We start from the raw sequence: 15,268 nt of genomic DNA on the forward strand, positions 1-15,268 counted from the left end.
TCATTAAACCCACCTAAATTCACCTCTGCCTACTTGCCTCTGCTTTTGGGTCCTCAATCCAACACCAAATCCTGACAACAAATATGGGATTATTCCCATTTCTATCTCGCCATACATTCCTTATACTGTTGTTGTATGTATTGTTGATTCATGATTCATATTTTACTTGTTATCTACTGTTCAGCACCAATGGCAGGATCCTCAGACGGTATCAATGTTTTGGGTCTGTTGATGTTTTCCATCGCCTTTGGCCTCATCTTAAGCAGTATGGGGACAGAGGGAAAACTGCTGCGGGATTTCTTTATCTGCACAAATCAAGCCATTATGCTTCTTGTTAATATAGCCATCTGGTAAGAATGGGAGACTATTGATAAACCTATATATATAACTCTAAGCAATCACTTTTTATGTAGCTTAAACTGGGATTGATAGCTCAATTTCCTATGTAGCTGTTTTGTTTTAGATGATCTGATGGAAACACACTTAACCTTGCCTTTAAACGTTTCTGTGGCTCCATCTATTGTTTGGAAAATTAATTGCATCTTCATTTGTGTAACACCTCCCTTTATACCAGGTATTCACCGGTGGGAATTATCTTCCTGCTGGCGGGGCAAGTTGTTAAAATGACAAACACAGCGGGGCTAGGTCATGGTGTAGCCATGTACACTGTCACTGTGATCACCGGGCTGATCATCCACGGCTGCTTCACTCTGCCGCTGATCTATTTTATAGTCACAAGGAAGAATCCCTTGAAGTTTTATGGAGGGATCCTTCAGGCTCTCAGCACTGCCTTTGGGACTTCATCTAGGTTAATAATTAACACTATAAACAATGGAAATTAAATGACCTTTAATAAAGCAAAATACTACATTTAATGTGCTTTTCAACAGCTCTGCAACTTTGCCTGTTACTCTCCATTGTATGGAGGAAAATCACAACATGGACAAACGAGTGACGCGCTTCATGCTCCCTATGGGTGCCACGATGAACATGGATGGTGCTGCTCTCTATGAAGCAGTGGCGGCCTTATTTATAGCGCAGGTCAATGACATGGACTTCAACTTTGGACAAATTATTGTTCTCAGGTAATTTAAATAGAATTTGTTTTTGTAGGATCCACCACTCCTGAACCTTCTGATGTTTTGTCTGCAAACAACCATAAAAGTCTGATGTTTATTATTACTTTATATTATCAAGGTGAAAAGTAAAATACGTGGTTTTCAAACTGTCAAAACCTTTCAAACTCTTTAAAGTGATGATTCCATTTTCTCTCAAGCCCAATGATCTAATACTTTGTTGAACCAGTTTTTGTGTCATGGTTTTGGTTATGTTGTGCTTTACTTTGCTCCTCGTTTTCTAGTTTTTATTGGTTTAATTCCTATTTTGTTGTAATTTCTAGATTTATGTTAGTTCTCATGTTGTCCTCTGTTGCCCTCTTGTGTATGTGTGTGTGTTTGTTCCTTTCCCCTTGGCTCCCTCGTTGTCTCCTCACACCTGCTCCTTGTCAGCTCGTTAGCCCTCCCTTTGTCTCTGTCTTTTGTCTCTTTTTTTTTTTTTGTCTCTTTGTTGGTTCCTCTGTTGTCGCTGGTCCTGTCATCGCTGCAATTGTCTCCCCTCGTCTCTCCCTGGCTCCTTCTACGTGTTTTCCCTTGATGTCTCCATGGTTCTGGTCTGTTACTTTTTAGTTGGATTTTTGGACTGCCTTTGTTAACCATTTTCATAATTAAACTACAAGTATTCACCTCAGCCTCTTTGCCTCTGCATTTGGGTCCTCCAAACCTCAACCAAGACGTGACATTTCATGGCAAAACCAGATTTTGCCCATTCCCATTTTCAAAAATTGTTCTTGAGTTCATGACAGATCTGTGTTCTAGTGCGCATTTGTGTTTAATTTTCCGATTTTGCATGTGTTTGAGTCATTTCCTAGTTAGTCTTCTTAGTTCACTCATCGTCATGCTCTTTCCAATATCTGCAGCTTTTAAATTATAACTCACTTGTTAATGTCTCTGTAATCCCATTCTCATCATGTGAGCCGACTATATAACTGACTGTTTTTCAGCCATCGGCTCCCATCTTATGCCCGATCAGTTCTATCTTCCTTACGCCTTTCTTTTTGATCACCACTTCAATTGTGACATTTCCTTCTCTGTTTTACCTGTGTTGTTTTCCTGCCGTCCTGCTCTGGGCCTGGCCACAGAAAGGAGACAGAAGACACGTTCTGCAGATTCTTTTAAGGCTAGCTCTATTTGCCCAGTGTCGTGTTGACCTGCCACAGCAGCACCTGCACTGTCTCCAGTTCCAATAACATCAGATCCTTCAGATTCATGTAAACCTTCAGCTAAAACGTTCATATTCAATGTTTGCTGCAGATATCTCCAACTTAATTTCCTGTCAGTTTTATAGTTATCAGGATCTCTGGAACCTTGTGCTTATTTTCTTTGATTCCTTAATCTTTGTTGTTCTTATTTATTGCTTTTAATACATATAAAAACCATGTAGCATTATCATCGTACTTTACTTTCAGTACTGCTTTACGTTGGTCTGTCACATTAAAACCAAAGAGCTAGATTTTAGTTGTAACATGACAAAATATTACCAAAAACAATGATTCACTGGTTGTTGCTTTAAACCATCCATCAACCCCAGCGTGGTCGCGGCTATCTTTAGCTGTCTAGGAGAGAGGCAGGGTACACCCTGGACTAATAGCCAGTCCATTGCAGGGCAACACAGAGACAAACAATCATTCACACACATGGACAATGTAGAGAATTTTTGGACAGTGGGAGGAAGCTAGAGTACCCAGAGAGAACCCCAACATGCTCAGGGAGAACATGCAAACTCCATGCAGAAACACCCCGGGCAAGTAATCGAACACAGAAACCTATTGCTGCAAGGCAGCATTGCTACCCACTGCGCCATCTTTAAATAGTTCATGTGCATGCACTGTCACATTGTGTGGGGTTTTTTAAAGGACTTAAATGCTGCGACAGAAGTTGAGGTGGTTTTTGCAGATTTAATGTTGATTCAAAGGCAAACAGAAGCAAAGTCCAAAAACAAAACACCAAAAACCTGGAAGACATCAGGGAAAACACACATGAGGAGCAAAGAAATGAAAAAAACCCCGCCAATAGTGAAGAAGAGGACTAGGAAAGACTAGGCTAATCACCAGACGAGGAGAAGGATGGATGGAAACATCTAGGAGGGAGGGAGGGGAAGGAGACTGACACAAGGAGGCACCAGAGAGTAAACAAGAAATACATAAGAACTCAAATACAACCGAAAACAACTAGAATAACACAAAATGGAAATGAAACCAATGAAAACACAAAAAGAAAACTTAAACAGAACTAAAACCTTGAGATGAACATGGTATGAAGATTAAGCTGATTTGCCTTTTGTGTTTATTGCTTTAATCTGTCTTAAAGGAAATAAAAGCAGTTTGTGAAGTAAATCGGAGTTTAACTTTGACATATTTAGTGCAGTCGTTAGATTATAAAAGCAACTTTTTGTTTATCTCTTCAGTTTGGTTGTCACAGCAGCAAGCACTGGTGCAGCTGGCATCCCACAGGCTGGCATGGTTTCCATGCTGATTGTACTGAGCTCAACAGGTCTGCCCACTGAAGACATATCACTGCTCCTCATGGTTGACTGGATCTTGTACGTACAACACTGTGTGTAATTTAAAGATATTTGACCATAGAATGTGAAATGAAAACAATTAAATAGAAACTTTCCCAAGTAAGAAAAAAATCTAAATTACAAACATTTTGCTACAAGACATACAAAAAAAAAAACATTTAATGTGAGAAAATGTTAAAAGATGTGGGGTTTTTTTAACCTCGGATTGCTCTGTTTTCTGTGTTGACAGGGATCGCATAAGAACCGCCACCAATGTACTTGGTGACTGTATTGGTGTGGCTGTAGTGCAGCATTTGTCTAGACGTGAACTACGGACGCAGAGGCCTGCAGAGACAAATCAGTCTTTAGGAGAAATTTCCCCTCCCAACAGTATCGAAATGGGATAAATTAGTGTAATTAGTTACCGGCTAGAAAATAAGCTTCGCTGAGTAGGTTTAAATAATGAGATGAAGAAATCATAGATAAATATTAGGATTGACTGACATTGAGAAAATGGCAGAGAAGCTCCAGTAGTAGAAACAGGGATCACTGCCCATTAGACTCAAAAACTCTTTTGTTTTTTTTCCCCAAGAGTTTCTCAGACCGAAAGGAATGAATACTGTTCACCAACTAGATCTTAGAAAAGTTAAAGCTATTGTTTTTTGTACCGTCATTTGAAATATTTAACAACTATCTTTAACATACACTTAGTCTATTGTCTGTGATAAAAATTACTATGTTCACACAACACACGTGTATCATTTATATATTATATTAATCTGTGTATCATTCGTTCTTTCGTTTTTCAAATTAAAACCAAAAATTAAAAATTGAAAAATGCAATTTTTTTCAATATTTGTTTTTGAAACCAAATGAAAAAAAAAAAAAAAAAAACAGAAAAAGGGCTGCTATCCAATCTGTGTATAATTCGGATTTATATTAATTGAACATCATCAAACATTAGCAGCAGGTCATCTGCATAAAACACAGAGTCCAATGGTGCAGCAGATTTGTTGTAAGAGAGAAAATTGTCATAATAAATGTTAAATATTACAAGTATTTAATTTTTTGTTAGAATGTTTTTATCTTTATGGTATAGCTCAAAAGTTTTGTTTTTTACTCTATTTGAATCCCAGCATGTGATTCCTTATGTACGTAGGTGCATTATCATAGCTCCTCTTTTTTTGTTAGTAATGACAAATATTTAAAAAAATTAAATAAAATAAGACAACCTGAAGCTTCATTGCTCTAACTGCTCTACATGAAACTACATTTGATCCAGTAAAATTACCCTTCTTCTAATGTTGCATCAACTGTTCAGACATTAGTGACTTTGATACCCACACAGCTATTTCTCTGAAAAATTAAAGTGGTTTGCCACTGGACTATTGTTCCTGCACACCAGTTTTTTTTGTGGCTGTTTTTTTTTTTATTTTTTATTTAGCTGTTCATTAATTTGTCAGAGCTTTTCCATTTAGCCTTTTTAATGACATCAACAAAGAAGCAAACTTTGTTTATTCTCAATTTCCTTGTTGATTATTTCCCAATGGCTTTAAGATTACTTTGTAGAGCAACATAAATACTTTTTCTTTAGTGCTATAAATCAGTAAATTTCGAGTGTTGACTCAGCCTGTAATGGTACTAAAGTGAGTTTGAATCAAATAAATAACTTGTTTCAAACTCTTTCTTATTGTTTTCACTACCTAAGCCAGACTATAAAAATCACGATGCAACATATAACACCGTTAATATTCTACCCATGTAAAAACCACCATCCACTGTTTTTATTTTTCATTTATATATATATATATATTATATATATATATTATATATATATATATATATATATATATATATATATTATTTTGTTTTATTTTTTTTGTGCTAATGTCATTGATGTGTTAAAAGCAATAGTTGAAAGAACTTACATGTAATAAGTTTGTGCTCTTTACACTGTGCCTGCTGCTCTACTGTAAAGTTTATTCAGCTACGATGTGAAAAGTTTAATAAGAAGTGACCATACTGTCTTTTGTTTAGACAATATTCGCACCTCTATTGAACAGCTTCTTACTAAAACGCGCTTTAAAAATGTCATGATTTGATCATGCACTTGGCGCCCTCTAGTGGCAAATTTTCAATATGGCAGCAACAAAACAAAAAACTAATCTCGGTATTTAGTGAAAGATTAGGTGCATTCTTTACTCCATACTGGTTTGAATCAAATTGTTTTTTCTTTAAAAAAAAAATATTAATTTTCCTTTTATTTACATTTTAACACAGATATATATTTTATAACTTTAATTTGTGCTCGAAAATATACCAAAAATTAGTTTTTGTTCATTTTGATTAAAGATTAATGTTATCATTTCAGCCATCATCAATAATATTAAAGAGGGAAATCTGGTAACCTTTAAGGAAATATATTATTATGATTTAAAACAAAAATAGAAAATCTCTGGTATAATATGAAAATGAGACATGGGTTGAAAAGAGACAGGGAAGCGGGTCTGCTCCTGTGTATCTTCATTTTGAACACAAAACACAAGAATTTTACACAAAGAGTATCCTCAAGAGAACATAGTGAACAACTAACATATAACAACAATTATAGTTCAATTTTGTAGTTCTGTTAAGTTGCTTTTTTTTTTTTTTACTCAAAATATAGTTTAAATTCATTGAGATTTTTATTAGCATTGTGTAAAGCAAGAAGTTTTTAAAATAAGCTTGTTCAGACTTTAGGGGACGTCAGAAGTCTAAATAAACAACTTGAATCTGACACATTTTGAATTGCTTTCCAGTTTTCTGAAAACTGAGCAGAATTAACCATTGGAACCAAATAATTCCTAAGCAGTTTTAGTACTTTTGAGAGTTTTTTTGCCCTTCTGAATTTGCTTTGACATATAAAAACTTGTATAACATGGCCTTAATAATGGTTAGATCAGTATCTTATTGGGCATTTTACATTTATTAAGTTTTATCTAAGGCCAAACCATATATTTGAGATTAAAATAAAGTATTTCAATACTCCATCTATTTCATTAACGTACAGCAATACTTTATAGAAGTGTTGGAGGGTTTTGGGTTTGGTTTTGAGGGGCTTTAAACATAGATTTTGGGAAATATACAAAGATTTCAAGAATGTTCAAATGTAAATCAAATATATTTTAGGCATGGGCATTATCTTACAGCCAACACTGTATATTGGGTATAGCTCCAGATAATGTTGTAGATAGGAATTTGACTCTCTTTGTGGAAACTATTTGATATAAAATAAAACAATTACAGACTCTTTGGGAGGAGTGTTGGTCTAGTCATTAGAGGAGTACCGAATTCGATCCCCAAAGCCTGCACCCTGGGTCCCTGAGCAAGACCCTTAACCCCTTAGTTTAAGCCACAGCTTCCCAGCATAATGGAATGGAGACACAGAGTAAAAAAATGTGTTCCTCAGGAGAAAATTACAGAGAGGTTACAGCTCAACTTAGACCGGTTGAAGCAAAGAAGGTTACCACTTATAAAGACAATGTCAGGAATTTAATCTCACTCTTCAAATTGTACCTCTTTTCTTTTTACACTTAAATTGTAGTTGTACACTATCATGGTAGCTAATAGTATACATGTTGTTCATGCTCCCCCCTATGGTTACAAACAGGAACTGACACTGTAATTGCATTTCCTAATGTGTTTTCCTAAAGTGTGTGTGTGTGTTCTTGTTTTTAAGAAATTGTGGGGCCCATTTTGGGGAAAATGGCATGTTGTAGGGACTGGCTGCTCCTCTTGGGGGCCAATGCCTGGATCCCACATGGAAAATGTTTGTTTTTGGGTCAGGGGTCACGTTAAGGACTAAGGTGTGTATTGAGTTTGGGGTTAGGGTTCAGTATGAACCCGATATAGTTAGGGTTAGGGTAAGGGTCACGGTTAGGCTGTAGAAATTCATGGAAAGGCCCTGAAAAGTTAGTCTATGTGTGTTTTGTTATTTCATGTGTAGTAAAAAATCCAATATTCTGTCATTTTATTTATCTGGTAATTAATTTATCTGTTGATGTATTTTGTGATGGGGAAAAAAAGTGACACCAAAAGGTCTGAACAGACAGTTAAGGGAGTTTACAACAGGGGATCAATAATAGACCTACTATTATTACAGTTGTTTTTTGTTTTTTCATGATAAAGAATAATTTTCATGAAGGAATTTAAAAGAAATTCCTCTATCCTTGTTTTTAGCATAATCACAAAGATGTAATCTCTCCAGTTCATGTAGTCTAAGATGTTTCCCTAATTTGATACTGCATAAGCCAAGGTTGCGGTATCTTTTTTAATTATTATTATTAATTTATCTATTTTGCATTGCTCTATCTGTTAAAACGCAGCTGTCGATGGTTAGGTTTGAGCAGAAAATACATACAAACGCCAGATGATATGGATGCAAAAAACATTCACAAATAATTTCAAAGGGGGTCGGAAAAATTAAAATTCAGATTAAAATAAAACTATTTATATAAAAATGTTGTACTCCATAATGATAAATGCAGCACAGCCTGCTGGATATCTCCCATACCGGGAGCAGGAAATAGAAAAAAAACGGTCAGCTGATTTACCTTCATTCGACACTCGCTGCTGTTTTCGTGGTCCACCGTGATTGGTCCAGAGCCTCCATGCTGCTGTCCAATCAGAGGCAGCCATCTGTTCACCGTAGCCAGTCTTCATATTCGCCCGTCTTCCTTCTTCCACAAACTGCTCGCTGTTTAGCCCGGAGGTGCCTCTGCGTGTAGCGGGACGTGCAGCTGAAAGGAGCAAAAATGCAGCTTTTAGGTTCACTTCTTGTAGTTTTCGCAGTCTGCTGCGTTCAGGCTAAGGTTTATTTTCGGGAGGAGTTTCTAGACGGTGGTAAGTGACATTAGTTCATGTTATTTTTACATTTACGACACCGTGGTGACATCTATCATTCGGAGCCGCTGGGTTTATAACTGTTTTAGAGAAATATTCTTCTGTCATTAAATATTTATTTTGTTTAACCCAGAAAAGCTGTTAGGGGGTTGCAAATTAAGTTAAAAAACGCATTTTTTTTTTTGCAATATGCTCTAAAACTAATTAGTTATAAAGGCCATGAATTTAAATATTAGGGTTAAATTGACGAAAGCCTCAACCTTTATTTTTATTTCTGCTTATTTTTCTTCCCTCAGATGAATGGAGAAGTCGCTGGGTGAACTCCAAGCACAAGTCTGACTATGGAGAGTGGAAACTGACTGCTGGAAACTTCTATGGAGATGCTGAGAAAGACAAAGGTAAAATGACAGGAAAAGCCCCAAGCAGATGTTGACAGATGTTCACAGATTCCCACTGACACCTGATTAATGGCTCAGCTCATTTATAATCTTTCAGGGTTGATCATTTCATACTTCTTCTCTTGAGGTTTTAAAGTGAAAGAGAAACCTATTTTCACTTACAAATGAATAGCTATGTGGACCTTATCATAAAATGCATTTAGAAATGTTTTAGTAACTTTAACTCAACAATCAATAAAGTGACTTGCAAATGACACCATGCACAGGTGAGTTGGTTGAAACTTCACATGTACGCTAAATGGGAAATAATAAATAATAAATAGAAAACGATTTAGGTGGGTCCATGCTGCTGATGGCTTAAGTGAATCTTATACATTGTTTAAAAACTTTACTACTTTCTTTTTTCTTTAAGGTCTCCAGACAAGCCAAGATGCTCGTTTCTATGCCGTTTCCGCCCGCTTTGACCCCTTTAGCAACGAGGGCAAACCTTTGGTCATCCAGTTTACGGTCAAGCATGAGCAGAAGATCGACTGTGGTGGCGGTTATGTGAAGGTCTTCCCCTCCGACTTGGACCAGACCGAAATGCATGGGGATTCCACATATTACATCATGTTTGGTAAGAAAGATTAATAAATTTCAGTGATAAAACAGTGACAACAATGAAAAGGACAAAATGATGCAAAACAAAAAGTACAGTACAGTAAATAAATGGGTATGGTAAAATACTGTCTTATATTTTAAAATTTGAAAGTATATTTTAACTGTAGCTGTGAAATAAAAAAATAATGTAAAAAGGTAGTGGCAGTTTAAACCAATTTACCTTAAAATTATTTTTGGTAAAATTTGTATTCATTAAAAGGTAAACGTCTAATAAGGTAAATCAGCTGATATTTATCTAATCCCATAAGTTCTAGAGTAGAAGACGTATGTATAGAAACTGTCGCAGTATAAACAGAATAGGAATGGTGAAAATAAATGTGTTTAATGAACTATAATAAATAAACTAATAAGTGGTCTTGATGTTAACCATATTTGTTTCCTCTAGGCCCTGACATCTGTGGCTACAGCACCAAGAAGGTCCACGTCATCTTTAACTACAAGGGCAAAAATCACCTCATCAAGAAAGATATTAAGTGCAAGGTAATTATTTCAGAAGCTTTCCGTTCAAAAGTGCCATCATGCATTTCTTAAGAAGCTAAATCCACCCATTATTTCTCTGTCTTACAGGACGACGAGCTGACCCACCTGTACACCCTGATCCTGAACCCAGATCAGACCTATGAGGTGAAGATTGACAATGAGAAGGTGGAGTCTGGCAGTTTGGAGGAAGACTGGGACTTCCTCCCTCCTAAGAGAATCAAGGATCCCGAGGCCAAGAAACCAGAGGACTGGGACGACCGCCCCAAGATCGATGACGCTGATGACACAAAACCAGAGGTAAACCAGCCTCATGCCAGAACTTCCCTGCTTTTTTTCCCCTCCATATTTAGGTGATGAGTATTTAATGCTTTTAGTTAAAACTTGAAAATGTTTTTTTTTTTTTTTTAGGATTGGGACAAACCTGAAAATATTCCTGACCCTGATGCCAAGAAGCCTGAAGACTGGGATGAAGACATGGATGGAGAATGGGAGCCACCTATGATCCCCAACCCAGAGTACAAAGTAGGTGACATTTTACACACAGATGATCAAATAAAGATGCACCACTCAATAGGCCAAAGGTGAAACTAGGTCCATGTTCCCTTGTTTGGATATTTGCAATCATTAGATTGAAATCTAAGCTGTTAGATGGGTTTTTTTTTTCTTTTTGAAGGACTTCAACATTGTGGGGGTAAATGAACAATAAGTTCTGAATTAATCTTCTGATTCCTTTATTTTCCATAGGGGTCAAACTAATATTGTTAACAAGCAAGTCAGAGCTCAAGGAACCAAGATTCTGTGTTAGCTGAAGATTGACCCATCAGAGGCTTCTGTTATTGTACTTGTCTTAAACAAGCTCCCATCTGCATTACAGGGAGAGTGGAAACCCAAACAGATCGACAACCCCAACTACAAGGGAGCCTGGGTGCATCCTGAGATCGACAATCCTGAATATAGTCCCGATTCCACCATCTACAAGTTCGACAACATCGGCGTTATCGGCCTTGATCTCTGGCAGGTGAGAAGATGGTCATAAACCATTGTTATTGCAGAAACTGAGTGCAAAGATCAGTGTAACGTTTGGGACTGCCTCTCAGGTGAAATCTGGGACGATCTTCGACAACTTTTTGATCAGCGACGATGTGAAGGAAGCGGAAGACGTCGGAAAGGAGACATGGGGCGTGACAAAGGTATGTTGGCTTTTTTAATTTTTTTTTTTTCTCCCTCATTAGTAATTTGAACATGTGATAAAGAGCAGTTTCTCATTTGGTGTTTCCTCACAAATGGAGAAATGGACTGAAAATGTTAAAGTCCACTTTCATAAATGGAAAAATATAAAAAATATTTTTAAAGAAATTGAATCTTTTATTATAAATCATTGCAAAATAAAACAAAAAAAAATTCACAAATTAACATAGAGGGAAAACTTTTATTAAACAAAGTTTTCATATGAAAATATTTACTACTAAAAGATAATGCACTTTAAGTGGAAAAGACTAATCTAGAAAGTCAACTGACACTACAAAACTGTAGGAAATCATGTTTGCATTAGTGCAAATAAATACAAGATACAATATGGAAACTGTAGTTTGAACAATATAAAAAAAATCAAATAGGAAAAGGGGAGCTTAAAAAAACAAGCTTGTAATGAAATGGAGAGAAAACAATACTGTTTTCAGTTTTGACTGTTAAATGTGATTCTTTTTTCAAACCTCTTTCACAGGAACCAGAGAAGAAGATGAAGCAAGAGCAGGATGAGGTAAAACGAAAAGAGGAAGAGGAAAAGAACAAAGAGCAAGCCACTGAAGGGGATGATGAAGACGATGAAGAAGATGATAAAAAAGAAGATGAGGATGAAGATGCAAAGGATGAGACAGAGGAGACAGTGACAGAAGATGATGATGAGGATGATGATTCAAAGCCCAAAGATGAGCTCTGAGAAGGTGTAGCTTGAAGTTTCTCTATATTTTTAAACCCCCTTCATACAAACTGTCCTGTCATTCCCAGGGGTTTTGTGGCTGCTGTGCATCCTTTTCCCTGAGGTCAGGACATGACCCAACTTGAGGGTTTGAAGTAGAAAACATGGGGGAGGGTATATGTGTGTCTGAGTGGGTGTTAAGGGACTCGGTGTCTTTTTATTTCTTTTGGTTTCCCTTGAACTGCTGAATTGATTCTGTGGTTTCTGACCAACAAACTCCATTCCTCATTTTGTTAACGACGCATTCAGTCGGCACTGACATCTGCTGTTTTTCTTGATTTTCTTGATCGACGCATCTCAATTTCCGACGGGATTACCAGGTGGTTAACTTTAGGAGTTGTTCACTAGAAACTGCCAGTGAGATAAAAAAATAATAAATCTGATTAAAACTTAATTATAGGGGGGGGAAATAGTAATTTATTTGTGTTTGTTTCTTTGGCACTGACTGTAACCTTTACGTTTTTGTTCCTGTAAGCTGAATGAAATGATAAAACAAGTCCTATGAGTAAATTTTTTATTTCAATGTTTTGTTTTTGTATGTTTCCATCCATGGAAGTTTGATAGGATTTGCAGTTGAATCCAGAAAGTCTGGACAAACAGATGCCTACGTGTCAGTGCTGCTCACACAACGGGTAACGCACATATAAAAAAAAAAGTAAACCGGACAGAATGTGATTGATGCCAAAGGTTTTATTAAAAGAATAATACTTTTTCTGTCTCCTCACCTTTATTTATGTTGGAGTCTTTTCTTTATCTACTTTTCTTTGTTGTACCATAGGGTAATGAAAACCAGTTAAATCTTGTTTAAAATCTTAAATCAATCTTGTTTTACTTTTGTGAAAATAGTGCATACTTTGGAAGTGAGTTTTCAGAGTTTATACACTAAACACATTGCATATCTTTTTTTTTTTTTTTTTAACTATTCTTGCAATATGAAAGTGGATTTTTTTTTTTTTTTTTTTGTGCTCAGTTCTTGTTTCAGGCAGATTTTCCTCTTCAATTTTGCTCCTTCCATCTACCAATTACCTCTGACCAATTTTGACATCTCTACAAATTGAAATTCTCCACAGCCTGATGCTGCCTTCATGTCACAGTGTGGATGCTTTGTTAATGTTTTATATTTAATTTTGCTGCTTGGCCACTAATGTCAACATCATGGAAAATACTTTAATGATCACAAAATCAGTGTAACATATGATTTCATGCTAACAGGTATGTATGTAGGTGCTTTTGTTCTCATTTTACATTTTCTACCAAGTTCCTACGCAGTCCTGAAAAGTATAGGATTTTGTTTAAGAAAGTGTGAAAATCTGCACAACTATGGGAAAATGAAAATAAAGAGTTGGAAAAGAACTTACAATTTCCAGACCCTATATCTTGTTCCCTTAACAGTTTGAAATATAGATTTCTGAGAGGATAGGTTTCTACAATTAAATCTATATTTAAATTAAATGTAAGGCTTATAACACATTAATTTGTCTAAATCACTGTTCAAATAACTCAATTCATATTTTTTGTTCTGATTTATTGGTTTCTTTTCCCCCTAGATTTAAATTCAAGAGTTTAAAACAAGGTTTCCATTCTTTTTTTGATACAAGGCTGCATTGGTCTTTTTTAGTTTTGGAGGATGTAGATAATTTTAACCAAACACTGAGAAGGATATGTATTTGTAACTCAGTTATTTAGTCCTTACTATAACCAGGTGTCTCTGATTATTTTAACTGTTAACTTAATTGAGTCCCAATGGATTGTTGTTCAGGGTAGAGTACTGGTGTCATTAGCCTGCAGCTCCAGAGACAAATATAGTTGTTTTTCCAATCCACAGTGGTTTAAAACTATATGAACATAGCATGCTTGAAAAACATAACACACAGTGGGAGGGTATAGTTTTAGTAATGCTTCAATCTGTATTGATACCACATTCTGAACAGTTGTCTCACTGGAGGCTGCAGCACCTCAGACTGGAAAAAAGTGAGAAGAGTGGTTTGAACAGCAGAGAAGATCATCAGGGCTTCTCTTCCCTCCATAAAAGACATTTCATCCCAGCGCTGCGTGTCCTAAGGCTATAACATCATCAATGACCCCTCACACCCCGACCATGGACTGTTCTCCCCTGCTGCTGGGAAGTGGCTTTGCAGCATTAAATGCAGGTTCTGCATCAGCTTTTTCCCCACTGACAGCTGATTTTTGAACACAAAAAAACCTCTAAATCGGTCAAAAACTCTGCATCACACTGATAACACCAAACCAAAAATACTGCATACTGGCACTAATATGTCTTGAATTGCTCTAACCTTTCATATCAATGCATATTTGCTCCATGTTTTTTTTTCTCCCACACATTTGATCCCAGCTGCACTTTATGGAATGAAAATTTTCACTTCACTGCTAAACTGTGGCTTTCTATTGTCTGAAAGCTGTACAAAAAAAAATGTTTTGCATACATTCTGTGTATACACATTGACAACAAAAGTCTAAAAATTTGCATTGGATTTCCATGAGTAAATGCCGGAAATGCTACATTATGATTTTGAATACACTTAATGGGCATTGTTCCGCTAAAACTTTTATTTTTTAATATTAAAAAGACAATTCTATACAGGTAAAGTTATTTTATTTCATTCTTCTTCGATGCTTTTCGACAGTTTCATTTAATGAATCCAGTGCAAACACACTGATTATTAGTTAAACCAGCATTTAATTCTTGAGCAATCTGACCTACATCAGCGTGTCTTTAGGTTAGAAACAAAGGAACCAGGTTTTATTTCCCCACGTGTATCAGATGCGTTCTCCCCACCACATCTGTTCCCTATCAGAACAGAGTAGGCCACAGTTTTGGATACATACTCGCCCAGTGTTGCAGAGGCGTAGCCAGAACATTTTTATAAGGGTGGCCAGGCAATAACCAATGTACACTGAGGGGTGGGCGAAAGTGGATAGGTGCCAGAACCTCAGGGTCAATCTACACTGTTCCAACAGGAAAATTTATTAGCAAAACATCCATATTTTCTAAATAAAAAAAAAAACTCCTTTCCTACAGCCTTTGCTAACAAATAGTCGAGTATATTTAAACATCCATGCTTCCTAGATAAACATTATAGTGGATACAGTTCTTTCAGGTTTGAATTCTGGGGCGAACATCTTTTCCATTGTCATTACTTACCTACTTTAATCAATAATCATTCTGCCAAAAATGTATATTTACAAGTACTAATATCTACATAAATTGATTATTTAATGTTTTATTAAAATA

At 36.2% G+C, this 15,268-nt stretch overlaps 2 protein-coding genes across 2 annotated transcripts in view; both read left to right on the forward strand.

The window, feature by feature from the left end:
* Window positions 1-4,235, forward strand: part of LOC107080668 (excitatory amino acid transporter 1-like) — a 9,567-nt gene extending 5,332 nt beyond the window's left edge. The window contains 5 exon segments of the mRNA XM_015368876.1: window positions 185-350; window positions 575-827; window positions 829-1,085; window positions 3,523-3,657; window positions 3,869-4,235. Of these exon segments, the coding sequence (XP_015224362.1) occupies window positions 185-350; window positions 575-827; window positions 829-1,085; window positions 3,523-3,657; window positions 3,869-4,025 (968 nt within the window). The 3' untranslated portion in view covers window positions 4,026-4,235.
* Window positions 4,236-8,294: 4,059 nt separating this feature from the next.
* Window positions 8,295-12,725, forward strand: LOC107080670 (calreticulin-like). The gene is made up of 9 exons (XM_015368878.1): window positions 8,295-8,499; window positions 8,796-8,897; window positions 9,310-9,513; window positions 9,943-10,037; window positions 10,125-10,334; window positions 10,446-10,559; window positions 10,912-11,055; window positions 11,135-11,227; window positions 11,761-12,725. The coding sequence occupies exons 1-9, from the start codon at window positions 8,412-8,414 to the stop codon at window positions 11,974-11,976; spliced, it is 1,266 nt and encodes a 421-aa protein (XP_015224364.1). The 5' UTR covers window positions 8,295-8,411; the 3' UTR covers window positions 11,977-12,725.
* Window positions 12,726-15,268: the final 2,543 nt, after the last annotated feature.

Source organism: Cyprinodon variegatus, unplaced genomic scaffold (assembly GCF_000732505.1).
Source record: "Cyprinodon variegatus isolate N-32 unplaced genomic scaffold, C_variegatus-1.0 Scaffold2205, whole genome shotgun sequence".
NCBI classification, from domain to species: Eukaryota; Metazoa; Chordata; class Actinopteri; order Cyprinodontiformes; family Cyprinodontidae; genus Cyprinodon; species Cyprinodon variegatus.

What these genes read in the sequence shown, in the direction of transcription:
- LOC107080670 (XM_015368878.1), top strand. Translation starts at nt 8,412, where the DNA reads ATGCAGCTTTTAGGTTCACTTCTTGTAGTTTTCGCAGTCTGCTGCGTT. An exon ending in AGATGCTGAGAAAGACAAAG is followed by an intron (nt 8,898 to 9,309) that starts GTAAAATGACAG and finishes TTTTTCTTTAAG; the next exon opens with GTCTCCAGACAAGCCAAGAT. An exon ending in AGAAAGATATTAAGTGCAAG is followed by an intron (nt 10,038 to 10,124) that starts GTAATTATTTCA and finishes TCTGTCTTACAG; the next exon opens with GACGACGAGCTGACCCACCT.